Below are 24,333 nucleotides of genomic sequence, written 5' to 3'. Positions count from 1 at the left end.
CAAGAAGCCCTGGGTAGCCAGAGGCCCTATTTTGAAAAGTTTAAAAGATGAAGACATTTTTAGGAGGCAACGCACAACTCTTGGTGATCCATGAACTGATCTGACTCATGATCCACCCAGATTCAGTCAGGGGATTCTGCTTTCCTGAATCTGAGCTCAAGAGCTCAGAATCTGAGCTCAATCCTTCCCTACTGCTAATCAAAACTGTTTAATCAATCAAACAAACTGCTTTTATCAGTTAACCAATCAATCAAACTGCTTTTATCAGTTAACCATGGCACCCATCTCTCTCTCTCTCTCTCTCTCTCTCTCTCTCTCTCTCTCTCACACACACACACACACACACACACACACAAACACACACACACAAAAGGATTGCTGACCTCTGGCTTGGCTATTCCAAGCAATATCATTTGGGGGGGGGCGTGTTTCTGAGGGACTCCATGTTTCTGATATTGCAACAGCGCCCCAAACAATAGCCTCTTTAAAAATATATGCAGAAAATCAGCATTTGGATAATTTCCCTCCTTCTTCAACAAAAAAAGCTCATCCTGATTTACAAGTGAAGTTTGGGTGTTAAAGCAGAAACCAGTATTGAATTTAAACCATGCGGAGTGTGTGTGTCCCTAACCTTGAGTGGCAGCACCTTTATCTATTGTTTAAGAAGAACATAAGAAGAGTCTTCCTGGATCAGACCAAAGGCCTGTCTAGTCCAGCATCCTGTTTCACACAGTGGCCAACCAGCTGCTTCTGGGAAACCCACAAGCAGAACAGAAAGACAATAGCCCTTGCTTGCTATTGCTCCTTGGGAAACAGTAGCCCTGCTGCCTCTGACCCTAGAGATTTGCATATAGTTATCAAGACAGCTCATTATTCCCCATGAATTTATGTGGTTACCTTTTAAAGCTGTTCAAGTTGGTGGCCATTACACATCTTGTGGCAACAAATTCCATAACTAGGCACAGTAAAAGTAAGCACATCCTTATTGGCTACAGGGAGGCCTTGATATAGCTAAAATTGTGGGGAAGGGCTTAAGGATTTATTTAAGGGTGTCTATATTCTCCATTCCATATCGCTGCAGTTTGAGCACAAATCAAAACTCTTGATAATTCAGAAGAAATGAACACCAAATATTGTGGAGGGGAACGTGTGGCCCACCAGATGTTGTCAGACTACAAAGCCTATCATCCCAGACCATTGGCCTTGGTGACTGGGGCTGATGGGAGTTGTAGTCCAACAATATCAGAAGTGCCACAGGTTCCTCACTCTTGGATTATATCTATCGATAAAATTGATAAACTTTGGGACAGATAGGACCCCAATCCAGAGAATAAAAATGATGTGTGGAAACATCTGGACTGTGCAAATGCTCTTAGAAGTTTGCTAGGGGTGGAGGAGGGTTGAGAGGACCTTATCCCAAAGTCCGGATAAAAGATGTGTGATGTCTTGCACAATCCAGTGTGTATGTTTTCGCACAAGTTTGTGTGGAAGCTTGGTGACCACGAGTGCAGTCGGTGATGTGTGATGCTTGCGCTATCTGGGCTGAAGAGGCAATGTGAACAAATGCAATCTGCCTCTAAGGTTTGAGATTATTGTCCTCTCAGCTTCTTCCAATATGATGCTTAAAAGAATTCAGTCCAAACTGAATGCTCTGGGGAAAATTGCCAAGGGACAATGCACCTTCACAACACAGTTCTCCAGAATTTCTATAGGCAAAGGGTTGAATGACAGATACATGTTTTCTGTCCAACTCTTTTGAAACTCAGTGCTTACTCCATTGGCATACAGATAATGAAAGTCAAAGAGAATTTAAGGGCGATGGACAGACTTGGAAAAGGAAACAATGGAAGGCCAGGCCTGATTGACTCCCTGCCGACTTCCATGTGGCATCTTTTACTGACAAGCTGCTTTCAAGAGGACAGCTTTCCATCAGACAGACACAATGGGAGATGGAGTGCGAAGCACAATACTCACCCTCCTTCAAAGATCTTGATCCGGGCTGGCTCCCCTCGTTTGGATATGGGAATGTCGTCTTCTGGTTTTCCTCTTTTCTCCTCTTCCTTTTCAGTTCTCATTTCGTCCTTTCGACCTTCGTTGGGGAGGAGCGAAGGCAGGTGAACCTACCTCGCCAAAGGATGAAAGTAACGGTTTTATTATTCTTCCAAAGGCTTGTTACCAAAGACAGACACATTGGACAAGGCTCTCTCTCTGGAGAGTGGGGGAGGAAACCCAGCAGCCACCCTAACTTCAGTGATAATTAAGTGTAAGATTTAAACCTGCTTTGGAAGGTTCTCATTTTAGACCTGGTGCTACTGGTCTGAGCTGCATGGGGTGGGTGGGAACAAGCAATGGGGCAGAACAATTGCTTTAAAGTTGCATAAAAAGAAGCTGAGGAATGTGGGCTGAGTACTCTGCTTGGCTTGCATGACTCTGTGCATTTTAGGAGTCGTACAGGAGATCACTGGACACAAGAGCGGCTGCGAGTTTTTCTATTGTGCAGTGAGTTCTGCACCTCCCACCTTCACTGTCCAGCCTCAAGACTGAACTCCAGTCCTTCCTCTCCACTCCTTCCCAAATTTCAGGTAGACAGTCTGTCCCCAGCCTCCATGAACATCTTGTATGGATAACTGTTCAAGCATTCATTCAGTGCTTGAAGCGGGAAGGGACAGGGCATTTCTGAACACTTCTGTCATGATAAGCATGCAGGACTAAGACCTGGTAGATCAGGGTTCAGGTCTCCACTCAGGCACTAAACGCACTGGGTGACTCTGGAACAAGTTGTGACCAATGGGTATGGGGCTGAATCATGAGCACACACCCCAGCATCTCCCTGGCACTAAGAATCAAAACCTTCTGACCAGTCAAGCCCTGGGAAATCAGGTGGGAGGGTAGAACAGGATCCCCAGTGGCCAGGAATCCCTCGTCAGCTAGATAACTGTTTCTACAGGACAAGGGAAGAAAGGAAGTCAGGTATGAATCTGGTTAAGTTGCTGGGACCGTTCTCCAAAAGCAATCTGGATTTCATTTAAATTTTCGTCCTGGAGCGATGCCTTTAGCATGCTTTGAAGTTAACCAGTCCAGCACACAACCACCCCCTCCCCACAAAAAAAAAAAAAACACCAAACATACCCCAAACATCCCTCTTTGAAGGACCCCCAAGTGGTTCTAAGCATTTGATCTTCTTTTCATCTCATTGGAAAATAGCCCAAACACAGCTTTTTCTCCAGGACAGTCATGTAACGCTATGATTTCTAGCATGTCTTCATAAACAGCAGCTATGTTTACCCCAGACTGATCTGTACCGTGTGAAGCTCAGCTTAAGTGGCAGACTGTCTTGGATCTGCTCAAGTGATGAATGAACCTGTCAATTTCAGTTTACCTCCATTTCTCATTTCCCCAAACTTAAGATGGCAACTTAAGAAACAAAAGATAGCAACTTAAGAAACAAAAAGCGTATATGAAAATTTGTGTGCATTTTAACGCACATTTCTTCTAATATGCACATTTTTGCATGCATCTTTCCAGGAAAATTTCCCACAGTACAATGCAATCTGGCACATTATTTTCACTTATCCAGTTTTGTTCACGCATTTCCCTAATATATCCACTTCTATCCACTTCTATATTTTAAGGGCAGCATCTGTGCCAATTCTTACTCACAAAACAGGTGAGGACAAAAGGAAAACCCAATTTCCTTACCTCTGACATTTTGGGGTTCCCAGCGCTTGAGGGCACAAGCCTCCCTGCCTCTGGACGTGGAGCAGCAGACATGGTGTAGGTTTCTTTGCTCACCTTTTGCTTGGAGCGCAGGAGCGAAAGGGCTGCTTTGGTGGACACACCGGGGAGGTTGGGATTATACAAACTAACGCACCAGCCGGCATACACTGAGGACCTTCGGTCAGCTTGCTGGATGTGATTTGGCTTTGTGTAATTTAAATAGCACCAACTGACATTAGTAGTTGTATGGAGACTGGGGAACTGAAATACCTTCTTGACATCTGGCCCCTCTTGGGACTTCTTTGAACTTTGGGCAGTCTCAGAACGAAGAGCTGGACTTGGGGAGGTTGTTGCAGATGGCTCCACAGGCTCTTTCAAATCTTCTTTCTTCACCATCTGCGGGGATTCCTTGCTTTGCAACTGCTTGCCAGCTGGATGCTTAGATTCTTCTTGCCCCTCAGAGCTCGAGACCTCAGGCTGTGGAGAGGCTGGCCATAAAGTTCCCTGGACTTCTTCCAACTCAGACTGCTCAGGTGACACGTCCGGGGGCATTTCTGACTTGACTCTCCTTTGGTTGTGCTTCTTCCCTTCCTCTGATGCACTGGGGGCCACCACTGCTTCTGATTTCTCCTCCATCTCAGAGAACTCTTCCTCCTTCACCCTTTTTTGCTGCTGGGTTTCCATCGTGAGTTCCAAGCTTCCGGCCGGAGACAGCATCCGCTTGCTTCCTCCGACGGTCGACGGACTCCCTTCAAGATCCAACAGGCTTTCGGATGGCGAGCCAAGAGGAATGTAGCCTTTCTTTTCCGAGAGTGACAGCGGCAGCCTTAGGTAGGGTGTCTGGAAGATGCTCTTCTGCTCTTCAGTGATCATCTGTGCCAGATCAAGGCCGATTCCATGAACGTTAGCGGTGCAAACCAAAGTACCCTTGGCCTCATACTCGTCAAATCTCGGCAGGATGATAGAAGAGGCGCTGCAGTGTGACTGAGTGACCAGGATCTGAGAAAGGGTTGTATACATTGCGCTTCCGTAGGAGGGCATATTTGTCTGAATGCGAACTGGGACCACTAGCGACACAACAGGCTCAGATCGTGCAGGCACCACCAACTGAGAGATGGAGACAGATGCAGAGGGGCTGCTAGGCCGGGCCAAAATATGCAGTCTGCTCTCGGAGCTGTAGTCTGCAAATGGGGAGAAGATGGGACTTCCAGTGGGTGGAGAGAGCCTGGATTTGAGCTGGGGCAAATGGGCACCAATGTCACTTGGCAACTGGAGAGCAAGCTGGGACTGGAGGGGCAGAAAAAAGGCAGAATGGAGCGGCGGGGAGCCTGGGTAGTGCACAGGGACAAGGGATGGGCTCTGCCTGAGGGCCACGTCCCCTGGGTGGGACAGCAGCGGAGGGGCAATGTGAAGCTGGCCTGGGTGCAGCAAAGCGTCTTGCAGCGGGATGGCTGCATTCTCAAAGATGGAGTGCGGTATTTGCGGGATGGAATACTGAGTGGAAAAGAGGTCAGTCATTGTCTGGCTGGAGAAGAGCTCCACCGTCTGTCCTGATGGTGGCAAAAGATGTTGGAAAGGCAAGAGAGAAATCTGCGGGGCCATGTACTGTTTCTCGTGGAGCGTCAATTGGGCCGATGGGTGGTGAAACACCTGCAGAGCTTCAGTGTAGGGGTGGGTATATGTGCGCTCAGGGCAGTCTTTTGGCTCACCCTTGTCAGCTGGGTAGCCTCTTTGAGAAGAGGAGGAGGAAGAGGACGGTGGTTGCTGCTGGGGCAAACTTGCAGCTGAAGATTTGCTTGTGGACTGCAGCAGCTCTTCCGTTTCTGTCCCTCCTTTGGAGCCAGAGTCCGGCTCGTGCTCTGGGTGCCCAGCAAGAGACGCCTGCCTCACCAGGAAACATTTCCTCCTCTCCTGTGCTGCTGATGTTGTTGGTGGACGGGGCAGGGAAGTGGGAGAGGAGGAGCACAAGCTCCCATAGTCAAACGATTTGCTGCGGGTCTCCGACATTGGAGAGGAGGGAGAGACGTTGGGCGTCTGCTCGGAGACGGACCTCCGCATTTCTCGGGTAGGGTGGTGAGGGTGGTGGTGGCCTGGCACTGTTAGCATGTGTGCGCCAAGCCCAATAGGTTTTATGTGGGATTCAGAGGACTGGGAAGCAGCTTCCTCGCGTTCAAATGACGTTGAGCGGCTGGAGGCATGGGAGATGCTGCTCTCCTGACTGGGGCTCCTCACTGACTCAAAGCTGGATTCTCCAGAAGACTGAGCCATTTCTGCAAGTCTCAGCCTCTTCTTTTTGGGTGGCAGTTTCTCTGCAGGAAGCTGGGAGAGAGACTGGCTTCTCTGTGGCCACTGAAACTCCTCCGTCTTCTCCGGCTCTTTAGGGGGAGGTTCGGGCTCCGTCTCTGGCCTGTCCGGCTCTTCTGTGACCAGGATCTCAGGGACTTGGATGTTGGGTTGACGCACAAGCTTTGGCTGCAGGGAATGAGTCGGCCGGCTCTGTTGTGCAGCTGACTGAGAAGTGTATGGCAACGGCAGCTTTTCCTCTCCTTCCAAGCTGCTCAGTTGTTCAATAGAATCCGACTTCTCAAAGGAGCTTGTGTGCTGGATGACAGAGATCTCCTTTGAGGTTGTCCTCCTCTCCTTGACCTCCGTACCAAAAGATGGTTTCGTAGTCCTAGAGTGGAAAGCGACACCGGCGTCAGAGAGCGGCATCGATTTGCTGAGGTCTGCTGGTGACGTCATGGACTCGGAAGTCAGGTTCAAGGCCACATCAGTGGGTTTCAAGCTAGTAAACTGAGCGGCTGCCCCAGAGCTACAGGAAGATGGACTGGTCAACTCAAAAGCCGGGGGGTCCTCATCATCACCGAGGCTCTTTTCCTTACGCCTTTTCCTCAGTGGAGTTAGTTCTAAACTGGTCCCCAGCTTATAATGCATCATCTGCGGCCAAGGATCAGATTCTACGGAACCCTTCTCGGCTTCCAATGAAAAATGAGAACTGGAAGATCGGGGCTTAGAGACCTGCAGTTCCGAACAGTAATACTTCTTGTGGGCTTCGTAATTATCCCGTTTCTTGTATCGAGCGCCGCAAACATTGCACTCGTACATGAATCCTTTTGTTTTCACGCCCTTCCTTGACTTTTTGGTGAGCTCGCTCTCCTTGGTTTCTTGTTCCTCGGGAGGTTTGGAAGTGCTTTCTTTGCTCGCCGTGCCCACATCCTCTGAACCATACTCCACCCCCAACGGAAGTTCGATGGCGGGCTGCCGTTTTAGCATGCGTGGGTGGGAAGACACCTGACCGCGGCTTTGGACCTCCGATTCGGTGATGTGGTCATCGAAAGAATAGCTACCTCTAAAGGTATAGGAGGAGCTGATGGTGCACGCAGCTGAAGGCATAGAGTGGCTTCGTAGGAGAGGCACTGTCTCTGTGGCACTGTGGGAATGCTGGAGTGATAGCAATGATTGTTCAGGCTTCATTTTTTCCATGTGGGGCATCAGTGACTTGGATGAATCGAGTTGGCTACCAGAGCCGGGTTTGATTTCTAACGCAAAGGGCTCTCTGTACGGGCCGGACTTTGGCGATTCAATGCTGCTGCGTCTGGACAATGAACTTCTTCTGGGCTTGACGCTATCTATCTCGCTGGTGTCAACAACGGCTTCGTTAATAGTGATCAGTTTGGTGATATGTTCAATAACCTGCGTTCTGGGAACAGACAAAGGAACTGTGCTGAGTTTCTCCTCGGACGATACCTGGGGAAATTCCTGGGCAGTGGCTGCCGCTAACATAGAAGTCCGTTGGCCAATTCTCCCACATTTGCCAAAAATAATCTCTGCATAAGACTTGGCGTTGGTGTTTGGTGGGCTGATTTGCTGCTCGGCACTCTCTGACCTAGAGAAATAGCCAGATTCTGTGCTCCCTTTGCTGCCAGGGCTAAGGAAAGCCTGCTCCTCGATCACCTTCTTTCTTTCACTCAATCGGAGAGCTAGCTTCTGCTTGATAGTATGCGTTTCCTCCGATTTATGACTTTGGGCATGCTCCGAAGCCGGCTCCACAAACGGGCTGCTTTCTTCCAGAGACTGAGACAGGCTGGAGTGAGAAAATGAGCAGCTCTCTAGGCTAGAGCTCTGGCTTCCTGACCCGTACAACATGGTTTGCTTTCTCCGGGGTGACAGTTCTGCCAAATGGCTCGGCACGCTCCTGGTCTCCTCCTCCGAGTCGGTGCTTTCACCCTCGGTGGGCTCTTCAAATTCCTCTCCGGCCATCTTCTCCATTTCCAAACCGGAAGGGTACAGCTCGGTCCCAGTCCCCGAGGCGAGACCGGCTTTGATCCGGTGAGCGTGAGACTTCCGATGTTTATACAGATTGCTCTTGGTTTTGAAGGAAAAGCCGCAGGGGACGCAGGGATAGGGCCGCTCCCCTGTGTGCGAACGGATGTGTTTCTGGAGGACGCTGGGCTTGGCGCAAGGCCGGCTACAGTACTGGCAAATGTATTTGCCGGGTTTCTGGGGTTTCTTCTCTTTCTTGTGGCCTTCTTCCGAGGATTTCAAGGAAGCTTGTGAAGCGCGGGGAGTGTAGACCTTTGGAACAGAGGGCATGTCCTCTTCAGGGACGACAGGAGGACAGGACGGCAAGAGCTGGCCAGGGTGAAGCCCAGAGGATGGAAACGAACTGGAGGGACCTGCTCTGGCTGGGTCGACTAGCTGCCACGTTGTGGGGCCTTCAAGGACATGTTCCTGCTTCTGGGGAGGCATGAACGCTGGCGACAGGGGGTGCTGCTGAAGCTGGGAGATGTGCGGAGGGCGTTCAAAAGAGGGGCGTTTGAGCTGGGCTGGCCCTATCTTCTCCTGGGCCTCCTCCCTCGAAAAAGGCTGCTGCGCTGCAACGTCCTGGAGGGGAGAGCCTTGCAAAGGAGCCGAGCTCCCGGGATAGGTAGCGGCGGACGAAACACTGCTTTGGAAAGCCTGTCCTTTGACAAGCCTCCTCCTCGACCCTTCCTCGCCCTTCTTTGTGCTCCTCTGGCTTTGTTCAGGATCCATGACCTTGGAAAGGGAAAGGCGAGGAGGGAGGAGATGGTCCAAGGAATCTATTTCGGGAAGGTGTCGGCAGGCTTCATGGATAATGAAGGAAGGACTCCTCTGTGTTAGCTCGCCGGCATTTGCTGCGGGGCTGCCAAAGGTGGCGGCCAGAGAAAACGGTTGTTGACTCGAGATTTCAAAGCGTCACTTGCTGCTGTTTGATTCGGGTGGGGGGGAAAAGGAACAGAGGGTGGGGAGGGAACAATGAAAAGGGGAAAAAAAGGTTGGTTGAGGGTCAAGAGAGTTCACACTGGTAAAGCATGACAAACTACTTCAAAGCAGGAAAACTGTCCAAAACCTGTAGTCCAAATATTTTCCTTGTGGATTTTGCAGAGGCTTTAAAGCGGGCCATTTTTATCACCGTTGATGGTGGCAAGCCTTCAAAGAGGAGAAGCAACCCAGAACACTGCCTCGGGTCCTTTTTCTCATGCAAACCTTGGTAAATGTGAGGCTCCCATGCTCATCTCGCAGCCATCTCTCTCCTTGGCTTGGAAAAACAGCACTTGGCAGTCCTCTGTTTCTCTCTGCATGTGTGCCCTGATTCCTTCTTTGCTTTCCTCTTCTTCCACTTTGCTGTTCAGAGACCTCAGGAAACAGACTGATCACAATCCTGCAACGACATTTGTCGAAGAGGTGAAAACACACACAAACACACTATTGCTACCGTTTCCATTCATCGTGTTTTAAAGCAATCCAATATTCAGAGTACATAGGAGGAACGCAGGAAGCTGCCCCCTACCAAGTCAGACCATTGCTCCATCTAGCTCAGTACTGTCTGCACGGACTGGCAGTGGCTCTCTAGAGTTTTCCCCAGCCCTACCTGGAGAGGCCAGTGATTGAACCTGGGACCTTTTGCATGCAGAGCAGATGCTCTATCACTGAGGGAAAGTCCTTCCCCAATGGAACTGAAGGCAACAGAACTCCCTTTTTGCATAAGCAGGCAGTGGATCATGCTTCCTGGCAGCAGTCCTAGGCAGACTTATTGCAGTTAAGTTCTCTCTCACACACACACACCATGCACACTTTTTTTAAAAAAGTGCTAATGAACATAATCCAGGGCAGTAGATGTATTCCAGAAAACATGCACAGCCAAGATGACCTCAGACTGTAAACAGTCACCTGCATTTGATTACTCAAAATTAACTTTGATTCCGCCCCGCTTCCTGCAGCTGCTGTGAGCTGGACAACTTTATAGGTTAGATATTTGCATTTATTTATTTATTTCATTTAAAGAAAATCCTGTTCTCTCGTGAATGTCAGAAACCTTATCCAACCGAAGGGGCAAATAGGTGCTGCTCTGGGGTTTGCCTAGAAAAGGCAGGGAAATGAACAACATGGAAGGCCTTTAATAACAGAAAATACGCAAATGCAGAATGTGTTCTCATCATCTTTATGATATCACATAAAGTCGATCTTTATGGTATCAGACTTCTGGAGCTGTGGCTTGTACAATTCCAGGTAAACATGGTTAGGATAAGGCTGTAGGGTTGGTGTTTATCACACGTGAGGTTTATAAATGTTAACTATGAATCACATAGTTTGAACCCCAATGAAGGTGCCTCCAAGCTGGTCCCTCCAGATCAGGGCTAGGGAACCTCTTCCATCCCAAGGGGCACATCCCCTCATAGGGAACATTTTGGTTTTTTTAAAAAGATATTTATTTTGATTTTATATAATAAAACAAATATTACAATCAAACAAAACAGAAAAGAAATACAATAAAAAACGACATAATCCAACAGAGCTAAAAAAGACAGTAAAGAACATATGACAGAAAACATAAGAAAGAACAAAAAATAAAGAAAATTAGTTTTTGGATTCTTATCTTTATAACCCTCTTTCCTGACTTCCTCACGTCTCCCTTTCCTGCATTCCCCTTTACACAATCAAATTCAGCAGCTCCTTACCCTCTTTCAAATCTTAATCAATATTATACATTTCAACCTATTATGTCTTCTATTTTCCCTTTCTTTTTAAATCCATTTTACATGTTCTTTATAACTTAATCCCTTATATCATTTTGTTTAATTTCGACATAATATTACTCTGGCCTTTACACCCTTTTCTTTTAAAACATTTTTGCATTTTTTCTTTTTACCATGTCACTAATGCCATATTATCTTTATATCCAACATCATTTTAACATTCAAACATTTTACAATGTTTTTGTAGGTATTCTTTGAACTTCTTCCAGTCCTCTTCCACCGACTCTTCTCCCAGGTCTCGGATTCTGCCAGTCATTTCTGCCAATTCCATATAGTCTATCACTTGCATCCGCCATTCTTCCAGGGTGGGCAAATCTTGTATCTTCCAATACTTTGCGATGAGTATTCTTGCTGCGGTTGTTGCATACATAAAGAATGTTCTATCTTTCTTTGGCACCAATTGGCCGACAATGCCCAGAAGGAAGGCCTCTGGTTTCTTAGGAAAGGTATGTTTAAGTACCTTTTTTAGTTCATTATAGATCATTTCCCAGAAAGCCTTAACCTTTGGGCATGTCCACCAAAGGTGAAAGAATGTTCCCTCAGTTTCTTTACATTTCCAACATTTGTTATCAGGCAGGTGATAAATTTTTGCAAGCTTGACTGGGGTCATGTACCACCTATACATCATTTTCATAACATTTTCTCTTAAGGCATTACATGCCGTAAACTTCATATCAGTGGTCCACAACTTTTCCCAGTCAGCAAACATAATGTTATGACCAATGTCCTGTGCCCATTTAATCCTAGCTGATTTAACTGTTTCATCCTGTGTATTCCATTTTAGCAGCAAGTTGTACATTCTCGAAAGTATCTTAGTTTTAGGTTCTAACAATTCTGTTTCTAATTTCGATTTTTCCACCTGGAAGCCAATTTTTTTATCCAAGTTAAAGGCCTCTCTAATTTGGTAGTAATGTAACCAATCTCGCACTTTATCCTTTAGTTTCTCAAAACTCTGCAATCTCAATGTGTCTCGATCTTGTTCTAATATCTCCCAATATTTCGGCCACTTGGCCTCCATATTGAGTTTTTTCAAAGCCTTAGCCTCCATAGGTGATAGCCACCTTGGGGTCTTGTTTTCCAATAGGTCCTTATATCTTGTCCAGACATTAAACATAGGGAACATTTTGAGGGCTGCACGCCAGTAGCTTGCATGGCCACAGGCAAAAGTGGGTATGGCAACAGGTGCGACTTACCTTTGTAAAGTTCTGGCCACGCAAACATCAGAGGTTTCCAGATACATGTACAAACACACCTCTCCATTCTCTACCCAGGCAAGCGAGAGGCATTATCACAGTTCAGCAACATGTTCCAGACAGGCAAAAAGACTTGAGGTGGTTGTGGAGCAGGGCTGGGGAGCTGTGTAGCATGGGAAGAATCCTGAGGGCCAGACAGAAAGGCCTGGAGGGCTGCATTTGCCCCCCTGAGGTTCCCCACCCAATCTACACCACTGTTTTCTGACCTGTTTGTCCATAGTCAATTTGGGGCAGCTACAGAGGAAGAGGGGCGGGGCCACCACTCAGGGGTAGTCCCCGCACTTCATATGCAAAAGATCCTGGGTTCAGTCCTTGGAAACTCCTGTCTAAGGAGTCAAGTGCCCAGTATACCTGAAGGAGCATCTCCACCCTCATCGTTCAGCCCGGACACTGAGGTCCAGCGCCGAGGGCCTTCTGGCGGTTCCCTCGCTGCGAGAAGTGAAGTTACTGGGAACCAGGCAGAGGACCTTCTCAGTAGTGGTACCCTCCCATCAGATGTCAAAGAAATAAACACCTATCTGATGTTTAGAAGACATCTGAAGGCAGCCCTGTTTAGAGAAGTTTTTAATGACTGATGTTTTAATCTTTTGTTGGAAGCTGCCCAGAGTGGCTGGGGAAACCCAGCCAGATGGATGGGGTATGTATGTATAAATTATTGTTGTTGTTGTTGTTGTTGTTGTAGAAAACCCCCCTAAATGAACTCCTGAAAAACCACTGCCAGCCAAAGAAGGTGAAATATTGGGCTAGTTGGGGAAATAGCCTGACCTGATATGAGGCACCTTCCAATGTGCCTAGAAGGTGATTTCTCATCATTTCTGTGAGTAATTGCTAACCTTCAAACCGTGACGCATTGTAGATAGCAGCGCCATTGTGACGTCTCCAGGCTCATCGTTTCTGTGGAAAGAGAAAAACAATTTGCTCCAAGTTTGCTTCACTTTTAACCAACTATGGGGGGGGGGGCGGTTTGCAAACATATGAAGACCCGTGGGCCATTTGATGCAATAAGAGTCAAGCAACATAGTGCTCTTAGGATGCTGCTGGAAACCAACTCCCATCAGCCTCAGCAACAGGAGTGCCAATGGACAGGGATCATGCGAGTTGCTGTCCAACAACTTCAGTCTATTGCTCCTGCCACAGACGCTTCTTTTAATAAACATCTGTGACAACAAGACACTCATTTCAATCAATCAATGGCCAACAGCTGCTTCCGCCAACCCAACAACCTGTGACTCAACCAGGGATGGGTGTATCAGTCAATTTCTTGACTCTCACATGAATTCATACTCAAATCTGTTCCATCCTGTTTCCGCATTAATCTGTATATATATTTTTAAAAGCATAGACAAAAAACGGCATTTAAATACGTATTGCTGTTTTGCCTCAAAGCAATCGTGCATTTCTGAAGCCGAGAGCATTTGAGGAATGTGAAACCTGGGGAATTAACTGTGAGTTGTGTCCAATGTTGCTCATAGATGAAAATAATGGACATGATTAACTTTCTACCTACTGTCACAGGGGCTGGCCCTGGGCATTCCTATCCTCATGGAAGGTAAGTCTATTGGTTCCCAGCTGCCATAATGGCTATGTTCTATCTCCACCATCAGAGGCTGTATGCCTCTGAATGCAGCTTCTGGGAATCACAAGTTGGGAGAGAGTGTTGTGCTCTCAGGTCCTGCTCACAGGCTTCCCACAGGCATCTGATTGGCCATTGTGAGAACAATGGACTAGAAGGCCCTTCAGTTGAATCCACCAAGACTTTTCTAATGATCGTATGTGCCTGAGGATGTCCTATTGTGCCTGGGGATGGTTCCAAGGCCTGAGCACACACAACAAACCTCAGAACCTCCAATTACTAGCTTCACCTTCAAGTTCTCTCCCAACAGCCCTGACAGATAGGGCAATTGTTCTCTAGCAAACCAAAGGTCCTGGGTTTTTAAGACTGGACTGAAAGGGAGTTCTCAATAGAGTTTTCAGCTCAGCCCAAGTAACCACTGATTGCTAGGGTGGTTTTATCTTGTCTTATTTCTACGATGTCATTTTTGTGGTAAACACTGACCATGGAAAATATTGCACATTAAACACACAAGAGCACACACACAAACAAATCCAGGACACTACGGCCTTGGTAAAACTCATTGAACGGACTGTAAATATTCCACCAAGGACCCCACCAGCACAAATGAATGCAACAGTGCCTTGATCAACAACACACACACACAAACACTCACACCCCTGCTCCATTTAATGGCAGGAGGGTGAGGAATACTTACAACGAATTTGATTTCTGCAGCTCTAACGGTGTTTGCGCTTTCCTTTATTTATGTTATTACTTCTGAAGGGCTTAATTCAGCCTGCAAAACAACAAAGGTGAATAGCAATCAGAGAAACACATTTAAAAGAAAACATTGTTTTCAACCATGGACAAACCTTTGGGTAGAGAATGGAACACACACACACACACACACACACACACAGAAACAAACAAACAAACAAACAAACAAACAAACGGTAATGGAAACCTTAAAACACAGGCTTGCTCCCAACAAGCTGACTTTTTCCATAGACTTTTTATCATATTTGGTGGGCATGTAGAGAAGTTAAAAAATTTTGAGAAATGATATATAATGAATTGAAAAAGATGTTTAAATTGACATTTGTAAAAAAAAACAGAAGCATTTTTGTTAGGGATTGTAGGACAAGACCTGCCAAGAAAAGTAAATAACTTATTTATGTATGCTGCAACAGTGGCAAGAGTCTTGTTAGCATAAGGATAGAAGAATGAGGAAATCCCAACGAAAGAACTGTGGCCAGAAAAATTGATGAGCTATGCGGAATTAGCCAAATTGACATATAAACTACATGAAAAGGACAACTGTGACTTCAAGGAAGAATGGGAACTTTTTACAAACTATCTAAAAAGACAACAAAAAGAATTGGACTCTTTGGCAGGTTTTGAATAAACATTCACAAATTTATTAGCTGAACATATGATAGATAAAGTAAGGATATGTACAATTTTATAACATGCAGAAAACAATATATGTAAAAAATCAGGGAGGGGAGCTGAGGGAAGTCCTTGGTGGGGGGGGAGAGAGGGAGGGTTGAGGGGGGGGGAATAATGTAATTGATTAAGAGGATTGATAAATTGTTATGTGGAAATTGGTTAATAAAAATATTTTTTAAATAAAGCTGACTTTTCCCATAGAGAGATGCTGAACCCCACGCATTGAGTTGACAGTCGCAGAGGTGCGCGTGTCTGTGATCAGATGTGTGGCGATGGACCTACCTGCACTAAGTGACCAGGGGAAGCATCACAAAAGAAGTTGGCCTCAAACAGACCTCTAGCTGCAATTAAGCAGGTGGAAAGGAATTGCCTTACACTATGTGTCCATCTAGCAGTTCGAAAGCACGTCAAAGTGCAAGTAGATAAACAGGTACTGCTCCAGTGGGAAGGTAAACGGCATTTCCGTGCGCTGCTCTGGTTCGCCAGAAGCAGCTTAGTCATGCTGGCCACATGACCCGGAAGCTGTACGCCGGCTCCCTCGGTCAATAAAGCGCGATGAGCGCCGCAACCCCAGAGTTGGTCACGACTGGACCTAATGGTCAGGGGTCCCTTTACCTTTATGTGTCCATCTAACTTAGGGGGGGGGGCTCAGACTGGCAGTCGCTCTCCAAAAGATCTCAGAGAAAAGATCACATGTGGATGGTTCCAAGGTCAATTCCAGCTAGGGCTTGGAGAGTTCCCTGCCTGAAGAAGAGCTGCTGCCAGCCAGTGCAGACAACACTTAGCTGGATTGACCAAGGATCCAAATAACTATATGGTATGTTTCCAATGTTTCCGATACCTGTTACCTGACCTCTTTAGCTGTAGATTCTGGGGATCAAACCTGAAAACCTTCTGCATCTAAACGGTGTGATCTACTCAACAGGGCTAGGATTCTGTCTCCCTAAACCAAGGAGAGGCAACGTGAGGCCCTCCACCTTATTTCAAAAGTACTCTTCAGTCAATCGGTTCAGACGTCTGGCAAGAAGTGGCCCTGCCCACTTTTTATTCTAGCCCCACCCATTCCTGGCTTCAGGCCCCGCCCACCACCAGCATGCATTCTCCATCAGTTTACCCCTCAACACTAAAAGGTGGTTGCCCACTAAAGGTTGCACCAAAGCAGGGGTATCCAATGTAGCTCTAGATGTTGTTGGACTCCAATTCTCATAAACCCCAGCCAGGATGACCAATAGTCAGAGATGATGTAGTCCAACAACATTTTGTGGCCATCCTTGCCCTAAAGGGCTGGGGGGTTGATGCAAGCTAGGGCTGCCTGCCATCTTGAGTTCCTTGGAAGAAAGTTGGGACATGTACATTTAAGAAATAAATTTTAAAACTAATCTAAGCCCTGTGTTGGCAACGCAACTCAAAACAAATTTAAAAGAATAATAAAAAGGCAATAAAACAAATTAGTATCTTGAAAACAACAGAAAATATTCGGTGAAAGGGGTATTAGATTGCAATGGGGGTAGCATTTTCTGAATCCTGGGTTAGGTAGCATCTCAAGGTCAGAGAACTGAGACCCAAATCCACTGCAATTTACTTAGCATTCATTTCTCCCTCTTATCTCTGCATTCCTGGCAAAGGGAAGGTGTTAAGAGAACTTCAGCTGAAGAGAGACCACTTTGTCATTTTAGTGTGGCCATAAAAGGATCTTAGTGGCTGTTTCTGTTTTTACTTTCCCTTTCCTTTTAATTGATTGTGCTTTCCTCCCTTAATGTGACAAAAAAGGCAATAGATTTCAAAGATGGAATGTGAATTAAAAAGTGTCTGCTGCATGGCTTTTATTACCATGACATTCGGCAGTTTGTGATCTTTTTGTTCCATTATTCCACAAGCTGTTTTGCTTGGGAGTTTACAGAAGAACTCTTGCCAGTTATGTACCAGCCAGTTCAGATGCCCCCGCTCTTAATGGTCTTCTTCAGGTATTTGGGTGCCATTGGCTTAGTTCAGACATCTTGCCAAACAGGAAGCTTAACTATGGTTTGGTGTGATGTCTGACCTGACAAACCATGGTTGTTGTTGTTGGGGGGGGGTGGAATCTGCCAGCAACAGAATCCATGTCACAGGACCTGCTTGTGGGCCTGATACAGCAGGGCTCTGTGGATGTTTCTAGGTCCAGAGATTCACGGCTGGCTATTTTTCTAAGCAGCCTACAAACAAAGAGTGACTTCGTTTTAACAGATCAAATTAAGAGGAAGGGAGACCAGAAAACCTGAATTGGCAGTGTATTCATAAAGCGATCTTTAAATAGAGTTTCTGTGCTACCTCTTTATAATGTTGCTTCCCTATTTTGGTACATAGTAGTGACTCAAAGAAGGCAACTTTCTTCCCCCACGAGCTGAAAATTACTATGGCTGCACTTGGGCCAGCGGCTGAAATATCACTTCAAACCAAGTGCCTTGGTGCTGAAATCCTATCAAAACAAAACTTCCTTAGCTTATCAGCCCTTGCAGACAGTAGACAAAATTATTTGAAACGGCCCTTGAAGCATTGTTATTTGCTTTTACAGTTTCAGCAGATGATTTGTTGCTGACATATATCAAATTGAAAGCAATGGCATTTTGCTCCTTTATTTAGAAATATTTATACCTTGGCCTTTTGAACAGAGAACAATAATGCCTCCAAGTTGACCCACAATTTTTTATATATATGAACACGGGAAGCTGCCTTATATCAATGACTCATCCAGATGATCTGTTTATTGAGCATCCATCCTCATTTGCTTGCAGAAAGCTTACGCAGAGGTTAGATTATGTCTGGTCTTTGTTGAGCATTCATCCTGATTTGCGTGAGGGTGTTGAAACGCCTCCCCATTAATTATTTGTTCATTCCACACTTTTCAGCACAACTGCCTGTCACTTTCCCAATCACAAAAGTCTCATTTTTTATTTAAAATGGTGTTGTGGTGCTGGGGCAAGTGAGCACTTCAATCGACCTTAACTGTGCAAACCTAATTTTCCGGTGTGTGCTTGAATTGCTCCTGCAAAACAATGGCTGCCTAGATACAACCCAAGTCAACCATTGGTCTATCTCACTCCACTTGTGGAGGAAAGAGGGGCAGGGGGAGCGCACCGCCCCCTGCACCATCAGGGACGGGGGTACCATCGTGGCCAACCCCTGACACACGCCACACACCTCACCCAGGAACCATGCCACATCCCTGGGATACACGCCCAGGTAGGCAGCATGCCACACCTACGGGATGTGCACCATGCCCCACAGGACACGCCAGCCATGCCCCTGCCTGCTCTCCGCCCCTGGTGCCAGAGCATACAGCTTCACCACTGTCTCACTCAGTACTGTCTGCTCTGATTGGCAGCATCATTCCAGGGTTTCAGTCAGGGGTCCATCTCAGCTAGTGATGTTAAGAGAATTCCACCCAAAATGGGAGCAGAAATTCCCACAATTAACATCTTCACCCCCATCGTTCTGCCCAGACACTGAGGTCCATCGCCGAGGGCCTTCTGGAGGTGCCCTAACTGGGAGAAGCGAAGTTACAGAGAACTAGGCAGAGGGCCTTCTCGGTAGTGGCACCCGCCCTGTGGAATGCCCTCCCACCAGATGTCAAAGAAATAAACAACTATCTGACTTTTAGAAGACATCTGATGGCTGTCCCTGTTTAGGGAAATTATTTTATGTCTGATGTTTTATTGTGTTTTAATATTTTGCTGGACACCACCTAGAGTGGCTGGGGAAACCCAGCCAGATGAGCAGGGTATAAATAATAATAAGTTGTTGTTGTTGTTGTTGTTGTTGTTGTTGTTGTCGTCGTCGTCCTCATCTGGGGCCAGAACAAAAATCATGTAAGCAAATAATCACTAGTGTTATTTTATTTAGTCTGCAACTATCTCCTAAATAATTATTACATTATTTTCTACGCTGTGCTTGATGTTTCACTTCCATGGAAATGCACTGAAATTAATTGCTTAATTAATTAATTGAGTAAATGTCAGCTGTGGTGGACAGTGAGACAAATACTGTAGGTCTTATCAGAAGCTGAACTATAGTGTAATGGAAGCAGCGCTGATTGTGGTGAACCCAGGATGGGACCGAAATCACTGCCCCTTACACCCTACTCCTAGCCCTACCTGGAGATGCTTGAGGGTTGAACCAGGAACCTCCTGCTTGCATAGCAGATGCTCTGCTGCAGACCTCAGAGTCACTTGCATAAGGACTGTAGCTCAGTGGGACAGCATCTGCTTGGCATGCAGAAGGTTCCACGTTTGATCCCTGGCATCTCCAGGTAGGGCTAGAAATATCCCATCTGAAATCCTGGAAAGCTTCTTCCAGTCACTGCAGACAAAGCTAGATGGACTAAAAGTCTGAACTTGGGATAAGGCAGCTGTTAAGTTGTGGGTGAACATATCAGACGACACAGCGATTCTTCTTTTGAAGGGGCTAGATCAGGGCTGCCTGGGAGTGGGGCCCCAGCCATCACGATGGCTGGGACAAGTTCCACAGGGGGGGAAGCACTGGGACATCCGATCTCGGTGATCATGGGCAGGAGGCGGAGTTACGCTAAGACCAGACCATGTCATTACCGAGGAGGCAGGTTTAGTCGTTGTTTGAAGACTATCCCTGCCTCCGGGTCTGGCCTTGACCGGATGGATACTGGAATCAACAGGGGAAACCTACATGACCTGAAGGTGTTGCTGTGTAATGCCAGGTCAATGATGAATAAAACCACTGCCATCCACGACCTGATTGTGGATGGAGGACTTGACCTGGCATGTGTGACAGAGACCTGGTTGGAGGAAGCAGATGGGCCTGTCCTTGCCGCTGCTTGCCCACCAGGTTTCTCTTACGCACAGCAACCCAGGTCATGTGGGCGGGGAGGGGGGGTTGCAGTGATTTTTAGGAAGTCACTAGCTTGCACCAGGCGTCCTACTGGGAAGATCCAGTTTTCTGAGTGCATGTTCTGGAAGTTGGGCAATAGGGGCAGTACAGGATTCCTTTTGGTGTACCGACCTCCCCGCTGCACCAAGGATTCCCTGTCTGAGCTGCTTCAGGTCGTGGCGGATTTTCTCCTAGAGACACCTAGTTTGGTTGTCCTAGGGGATTTTAACATCCATGCCGACACGACCTTACAAGGGGCTGCTCGGGACTTCGTGGAAAGCATGGCCTCCATGGGGCTGTCCCTGAATAAGTTTGGCCCAACTCATAGTCATGGACATGCCTTAGACCTGGTGTTCACCTCTAGTGACGTGGGTGATCTGACACTAAGTAAAAGTGAAACAAAAGAAGTGCCATGGTCAGATCACTTCCTGGTGCAACTGGACTTCTCCGCGACCCTTGCCCTCTGCAGGGAGGTGGGACCAATTCGGATGGTCCGCCCCCGCCACTTAATGGATCCAAATGGTTTCCAGAGAGTGGTAGGGGATGCCTTATCCCATGTTGATGGCCTTTCAGCTGATTCCCTGGTGGCCCGCGGGAATGCGGAGTTAACCAGGGCTATCGACTGTCTGGCTCCGAAGCGCCCTCTCCGATTGCATGGAGCCCGGACAGCTCCGTGGTTTTCTTCGGAGCTGAGGGCGATGAAACAATCGCTGAGACGGCTAGAGCGTCGGTGGCAAAAAACTCACTCCGAATCTGACCGGACACAGGTTAGAGCTCAACGTCGAGCCTACCAAGTGGCGATAGCGACGGCGAAGAAGACTTTCTTCACCGCCTCTATTGCATCTGCAGAAAATAGTAGCAGGAGACTTTTTCAGGTGGTTCGTAATTTAACGGAACCACCTTTACCACCGGGGCTTTGTAAAGACCCCAAGATCTCCTGCAACGATTTTGCAAAGTTTTTTGCAGATAAAATCACTCATATTCGGAAGGAGCTAGACACCACCGTGGGAGCAGGGCTGGGGCGGGAGAGTGCTGGAGCTCTGTCTGGTCAAGTTGCATGGAATCGATTTCAATCCATTACCCCCAAGGATGTGGACAGGCTGCTTGGACGCGTGAAACCAACCACCTGTCTCCTGGATCCTTGCCCATCCTGGCTAATAAAAGCAAGCCGGGAAGGGCTGGGTGATGGGCTCTGTGGGGTGGTGAATGCTTCTCTCTGTGAGGGAGCATTCCCAGATCCGCTGAAAGAGGCGGTCATCAAACCGCTTCTTAAAAAACCATCTTTAGACCCGGCCAGTATGGCCAACTATCGCCCAGTCTCAAATCTTCCATTCTTGGGCAAGGTGATTGAGCGCGTGGTTGCTGAACAACTCCAGGCACGCCTGGAGGATGCGGACCATTTGGATCCCTTCCAATCGGGATTCAGGCCTCATCATGGGACTGAAACTGCCTTGGTCGCGCTGGTTGATGATCTCCAGCGAGCTAGGGACAAAGGTGAGAGCTGTTTCCTAGTTCTGCTGGATCTCTCAGCGGCCTTTGATACAATCGACCATAACATCCTTCTGGACCGTCTAGAGGGGCTGGGAGCTGGGGGCACTGTTATACAGTGGTTTCGCTCCTTCCTCCTGGGCCGTGTTCAGAAAGTGGTGGTGGGGGATGAGTGTTCAGACCCCTGGGCCCTCACTTGTGGGGTGCCTCAGGGTTCCGTCCTCTCCCCCATGCTTTTTAACATCTATATGAAACCGCTGGGAGAGATCATCAGGGGGTTTGGACTGGGTGTCCATCAATATGCAGATGATACCCAGCTCTACCTCTCTTTCAAATCAGAACCAGTGAAGGCGGTGAAGGTCCTGTGTGAGTGCCTGGAGGCGGTTGGAGGATGGATGGCGGCTAATGGATTGAGGTTGAATCCTGACAAGACAGAAGTACTGTTTTGGGGGGACAGGGGGCGGGCTGGTGTGGAGCACTCCCTGGTCCTGAATGGGGTAACTGTGCCCCTGAAGGACCAGGTGCGCAGCCTGGGAGTCATTTTGGACTCACAGCTGTCCATGGAGGCGCAGGTCAATTCTGTATCCAGGGCAGCTGTCTACCAACTCCACCTGGTACGCAGGCTGAGACCCTACCTGCCCGCGGACTGTCTCGCCAGAGTGGTGCATGCTCTAGTTATCTCCCGCTTGGACTACTGCAATGCGCTCTACGTGGGGCTACCTTTGAAGGTGACTCGGAAACTACAACTAATCCAGAATGCGGCAGCTAGACTGGTGACTGGGGGCAGCCGCCGAGACCACATAACACCGGTCTTGAAAGACCTACATTGGCTCCCAGTACATTTCCGAGCACAATTCAAAGTGCTGGTGTTGACCTTTAAAGCCCTAAACGGCCTCGGCCCAGTATACCTGAAGGAGCGTCTCCACCCCCATCGTTCTGCCCGGACGCTGAGGTCCAGCGCAGAGGGCCTTCTGGCGGTTCCCTCATTACGAGAAGCAAAGCTACAGGGAACAAGGCAGAGGGCCTTCTCGGTAGTGGCACCCGCCTTGTGGAACGCCCTGCCATCAGATGTCAAAGCGATAAATAACTACCTGACATTCAGAAGACATCTTAAGGCAGCCCTGTTCAGGGAAGTTTTTAATCTGTGATATTTTAATGTATTTCTGGTTTTTATGGAAGCCGCCCAGAGTGGCTGGGGAAACCCAGCCAGATGGGCGGGGTACAAATAATAAATTATTATTATTATTATTATTCAAACAGCTCTTGTTTATTCACAGGCCAGAACAGAACTGAACTGAAGGGTTCAGTCAGCCTGCTTATATAGAGCTCTAGTACAATGTAACTGTAACAAATTTCTAAAACTATCCAATCACTGAACGTCACTTTCGATCCCTTATTTGCATAACTATCTACAGTATCCCCCTGCTGGCCCAGGGTGAGAACTTCAGTACATAACAGCAGCTTCCTATGTTTTTTGTCCTCAGCAGGGAGGAGGATGGGGACAAAATTAGAATTAGCTGGCTCTGCCTGTCATTGGTTCTGTTGGCCTCTCTGCCTTCTGCCCTGGTAGGTGGGGATATCGTGATCAGAACTGTGGCGGGGCAAAGGATTAAATCCCCAATCGCCCCACTAAGCCTGGCCAGGATCGAGCCCCTCCTGGGTGCAATTTAGCAAGCAAGCCTAGGATGTCAAGGCCAATCACAGGCTCATCATCACCGCATGTGGTTTAGTCTCATGTTTGTTCCTTCCTCGGTCCAAGTACCATGCCTCTGAACCAACGCGAGATGGTCTGTAATATTATGCCAACAGAGAGAACCGGCAAACGAGGAGCACATATAATTCAATTACCGTCTGAAAATGGATTTTAAGTGGTTCTTATGCTTATGAAGCAGCGCGATGAATAAATAAGGGGAAATGATTTATCCTCTCTGCAGGAAAAGCACGCAGCCTCCTTTCCACAGTATGCTCAGCTTTGTGGATTCACCAATTAGAGACCTTCATTGGCTTCCATCTTCTCCACACTACTTAGGGGCAAACTACTAAGCAAGGACAGTGAGTAGGGAAAGTGGTCTGATCAACAAATCGAGAGCAAATATGCATATTCTTTTGCCTAAAATAGAAAATCTGCAAGGGGTGGGGATTTTGAGCTGAGAAATGGCAGGTAAGTCACTTAGCCTAGGGCTGCCATACATCCGGACATTACCGGGATTTCCAAGGCGGAACTGACATCCGGGGGGGATTTTCTGGGTAACACTTCTTTATTCATAAATAAATGACATCCGGGAGGAATTTTTGAAAGGCAGTGCTTTGTCCTGGATCTTAGGCAGGTCAATCAAAAAATCAAAAAAAGCTCAACAATTTTGGGGGTTTCCTATTCGGGGTGTCCTGGTTTTTACTTTTTGAAAAATGGCAACCCCTACCTGTTTCCACACTCCCATAATTTCTCAGTGTTAAACCCCTCCATGGGATTAAAAATATGGTAAAAGTTCATTTTAGGGATGCGGGTGGCACTGTGGGTTAAACCACAGAGCCTAGGACTTGTCAATCAGAACGTCGGCGGTTCAAATCCCTGCAACGGGGTGAGCTCCCGTTGCTCGGTCCCTGCTCCTGCCAACCTAGCAGTTCGAAAGCACATCAAAGTGCAAGTAGATAAATAGGTACCGCTCTGGAGGGAAGGTAAACAGTGTTTGTGTGCACTGCTCTGGTTCACCAGAAGCGGCTTAGTCATGCTGGCCACATGACTCGGAAGCTGTACGCCGGCTCCCTCGGCCAATAAAACGAGATGAGCGCCGCAACCCCAGAATTGGCCACGACTGGACCTAATGGTCAGGGGTCCCTTTACCTTTAAACGTTCATTTTAAAAACCTGCTTATGTATGTGTGTGTGAGAGAGAGAATTGGAACCCACAAATAACAGGTGGAAACAAGGTTAAACA

At 47.4% G+C, this 24,333-nt stretch overlaps 1 protein-coding gene across 3 annotated transcripts in view; it reads right to left on the bottom strand.

Annotated features, from left to right (window-relative positions):
• HIVEP3 (HIVEP zinc finger 3) overlaps positions 1-24,333 on the bottom strand; it is a 245,792-nt gene that overhangs the window by 48,816 nt on the left and 172,643 nt on the right. For 2 of the 3 annotated variants that reach the window (XR_014158298.1, XM_081868619.1), the window contains exons 3-6: positions 14,299-14,379; positions 12,862-12,922; positions 3,700-9,400; positions 1,975-2,120 (exon numbers count right to left, since the gene is read on the bottom strand). Coding sequence is in view for 2 of the 3 variants with exons in the window: in XM_081868619.1 (XP_081724745.1) it covers positions 1,975-2,120; positions 3,700-8,751 (5,198 nt within the window). In the remaining variant the exon portion in view is untranslated. The remainder of the gene's footprint in view (positions 1-1,974; positions 2,121-3,699; positions 9,401-12,861; positions 12,923-14,298; positions 14,380-24,333) is intronic. The other variant, XM_081868620.1, reaches the window with a different exon arrangement.

This window comes from Podarcis erhardii, assembly GCF_964252035.2.
Source record: "Podarcis erhardii genome assembly, chromosome: 7".
Classification (NCBI taxonomy): Eukaryota; Metazoa; Chordata; class Lepidosauria; order Squamata; family Lacertidae; genus Podarcis; species Podarcis erhardii.
The sequence above is the reverse complement of the archived record's forward strand: the minus strand, read 5'-3'. Positions and strand labels throughout refer to the sequence as shown.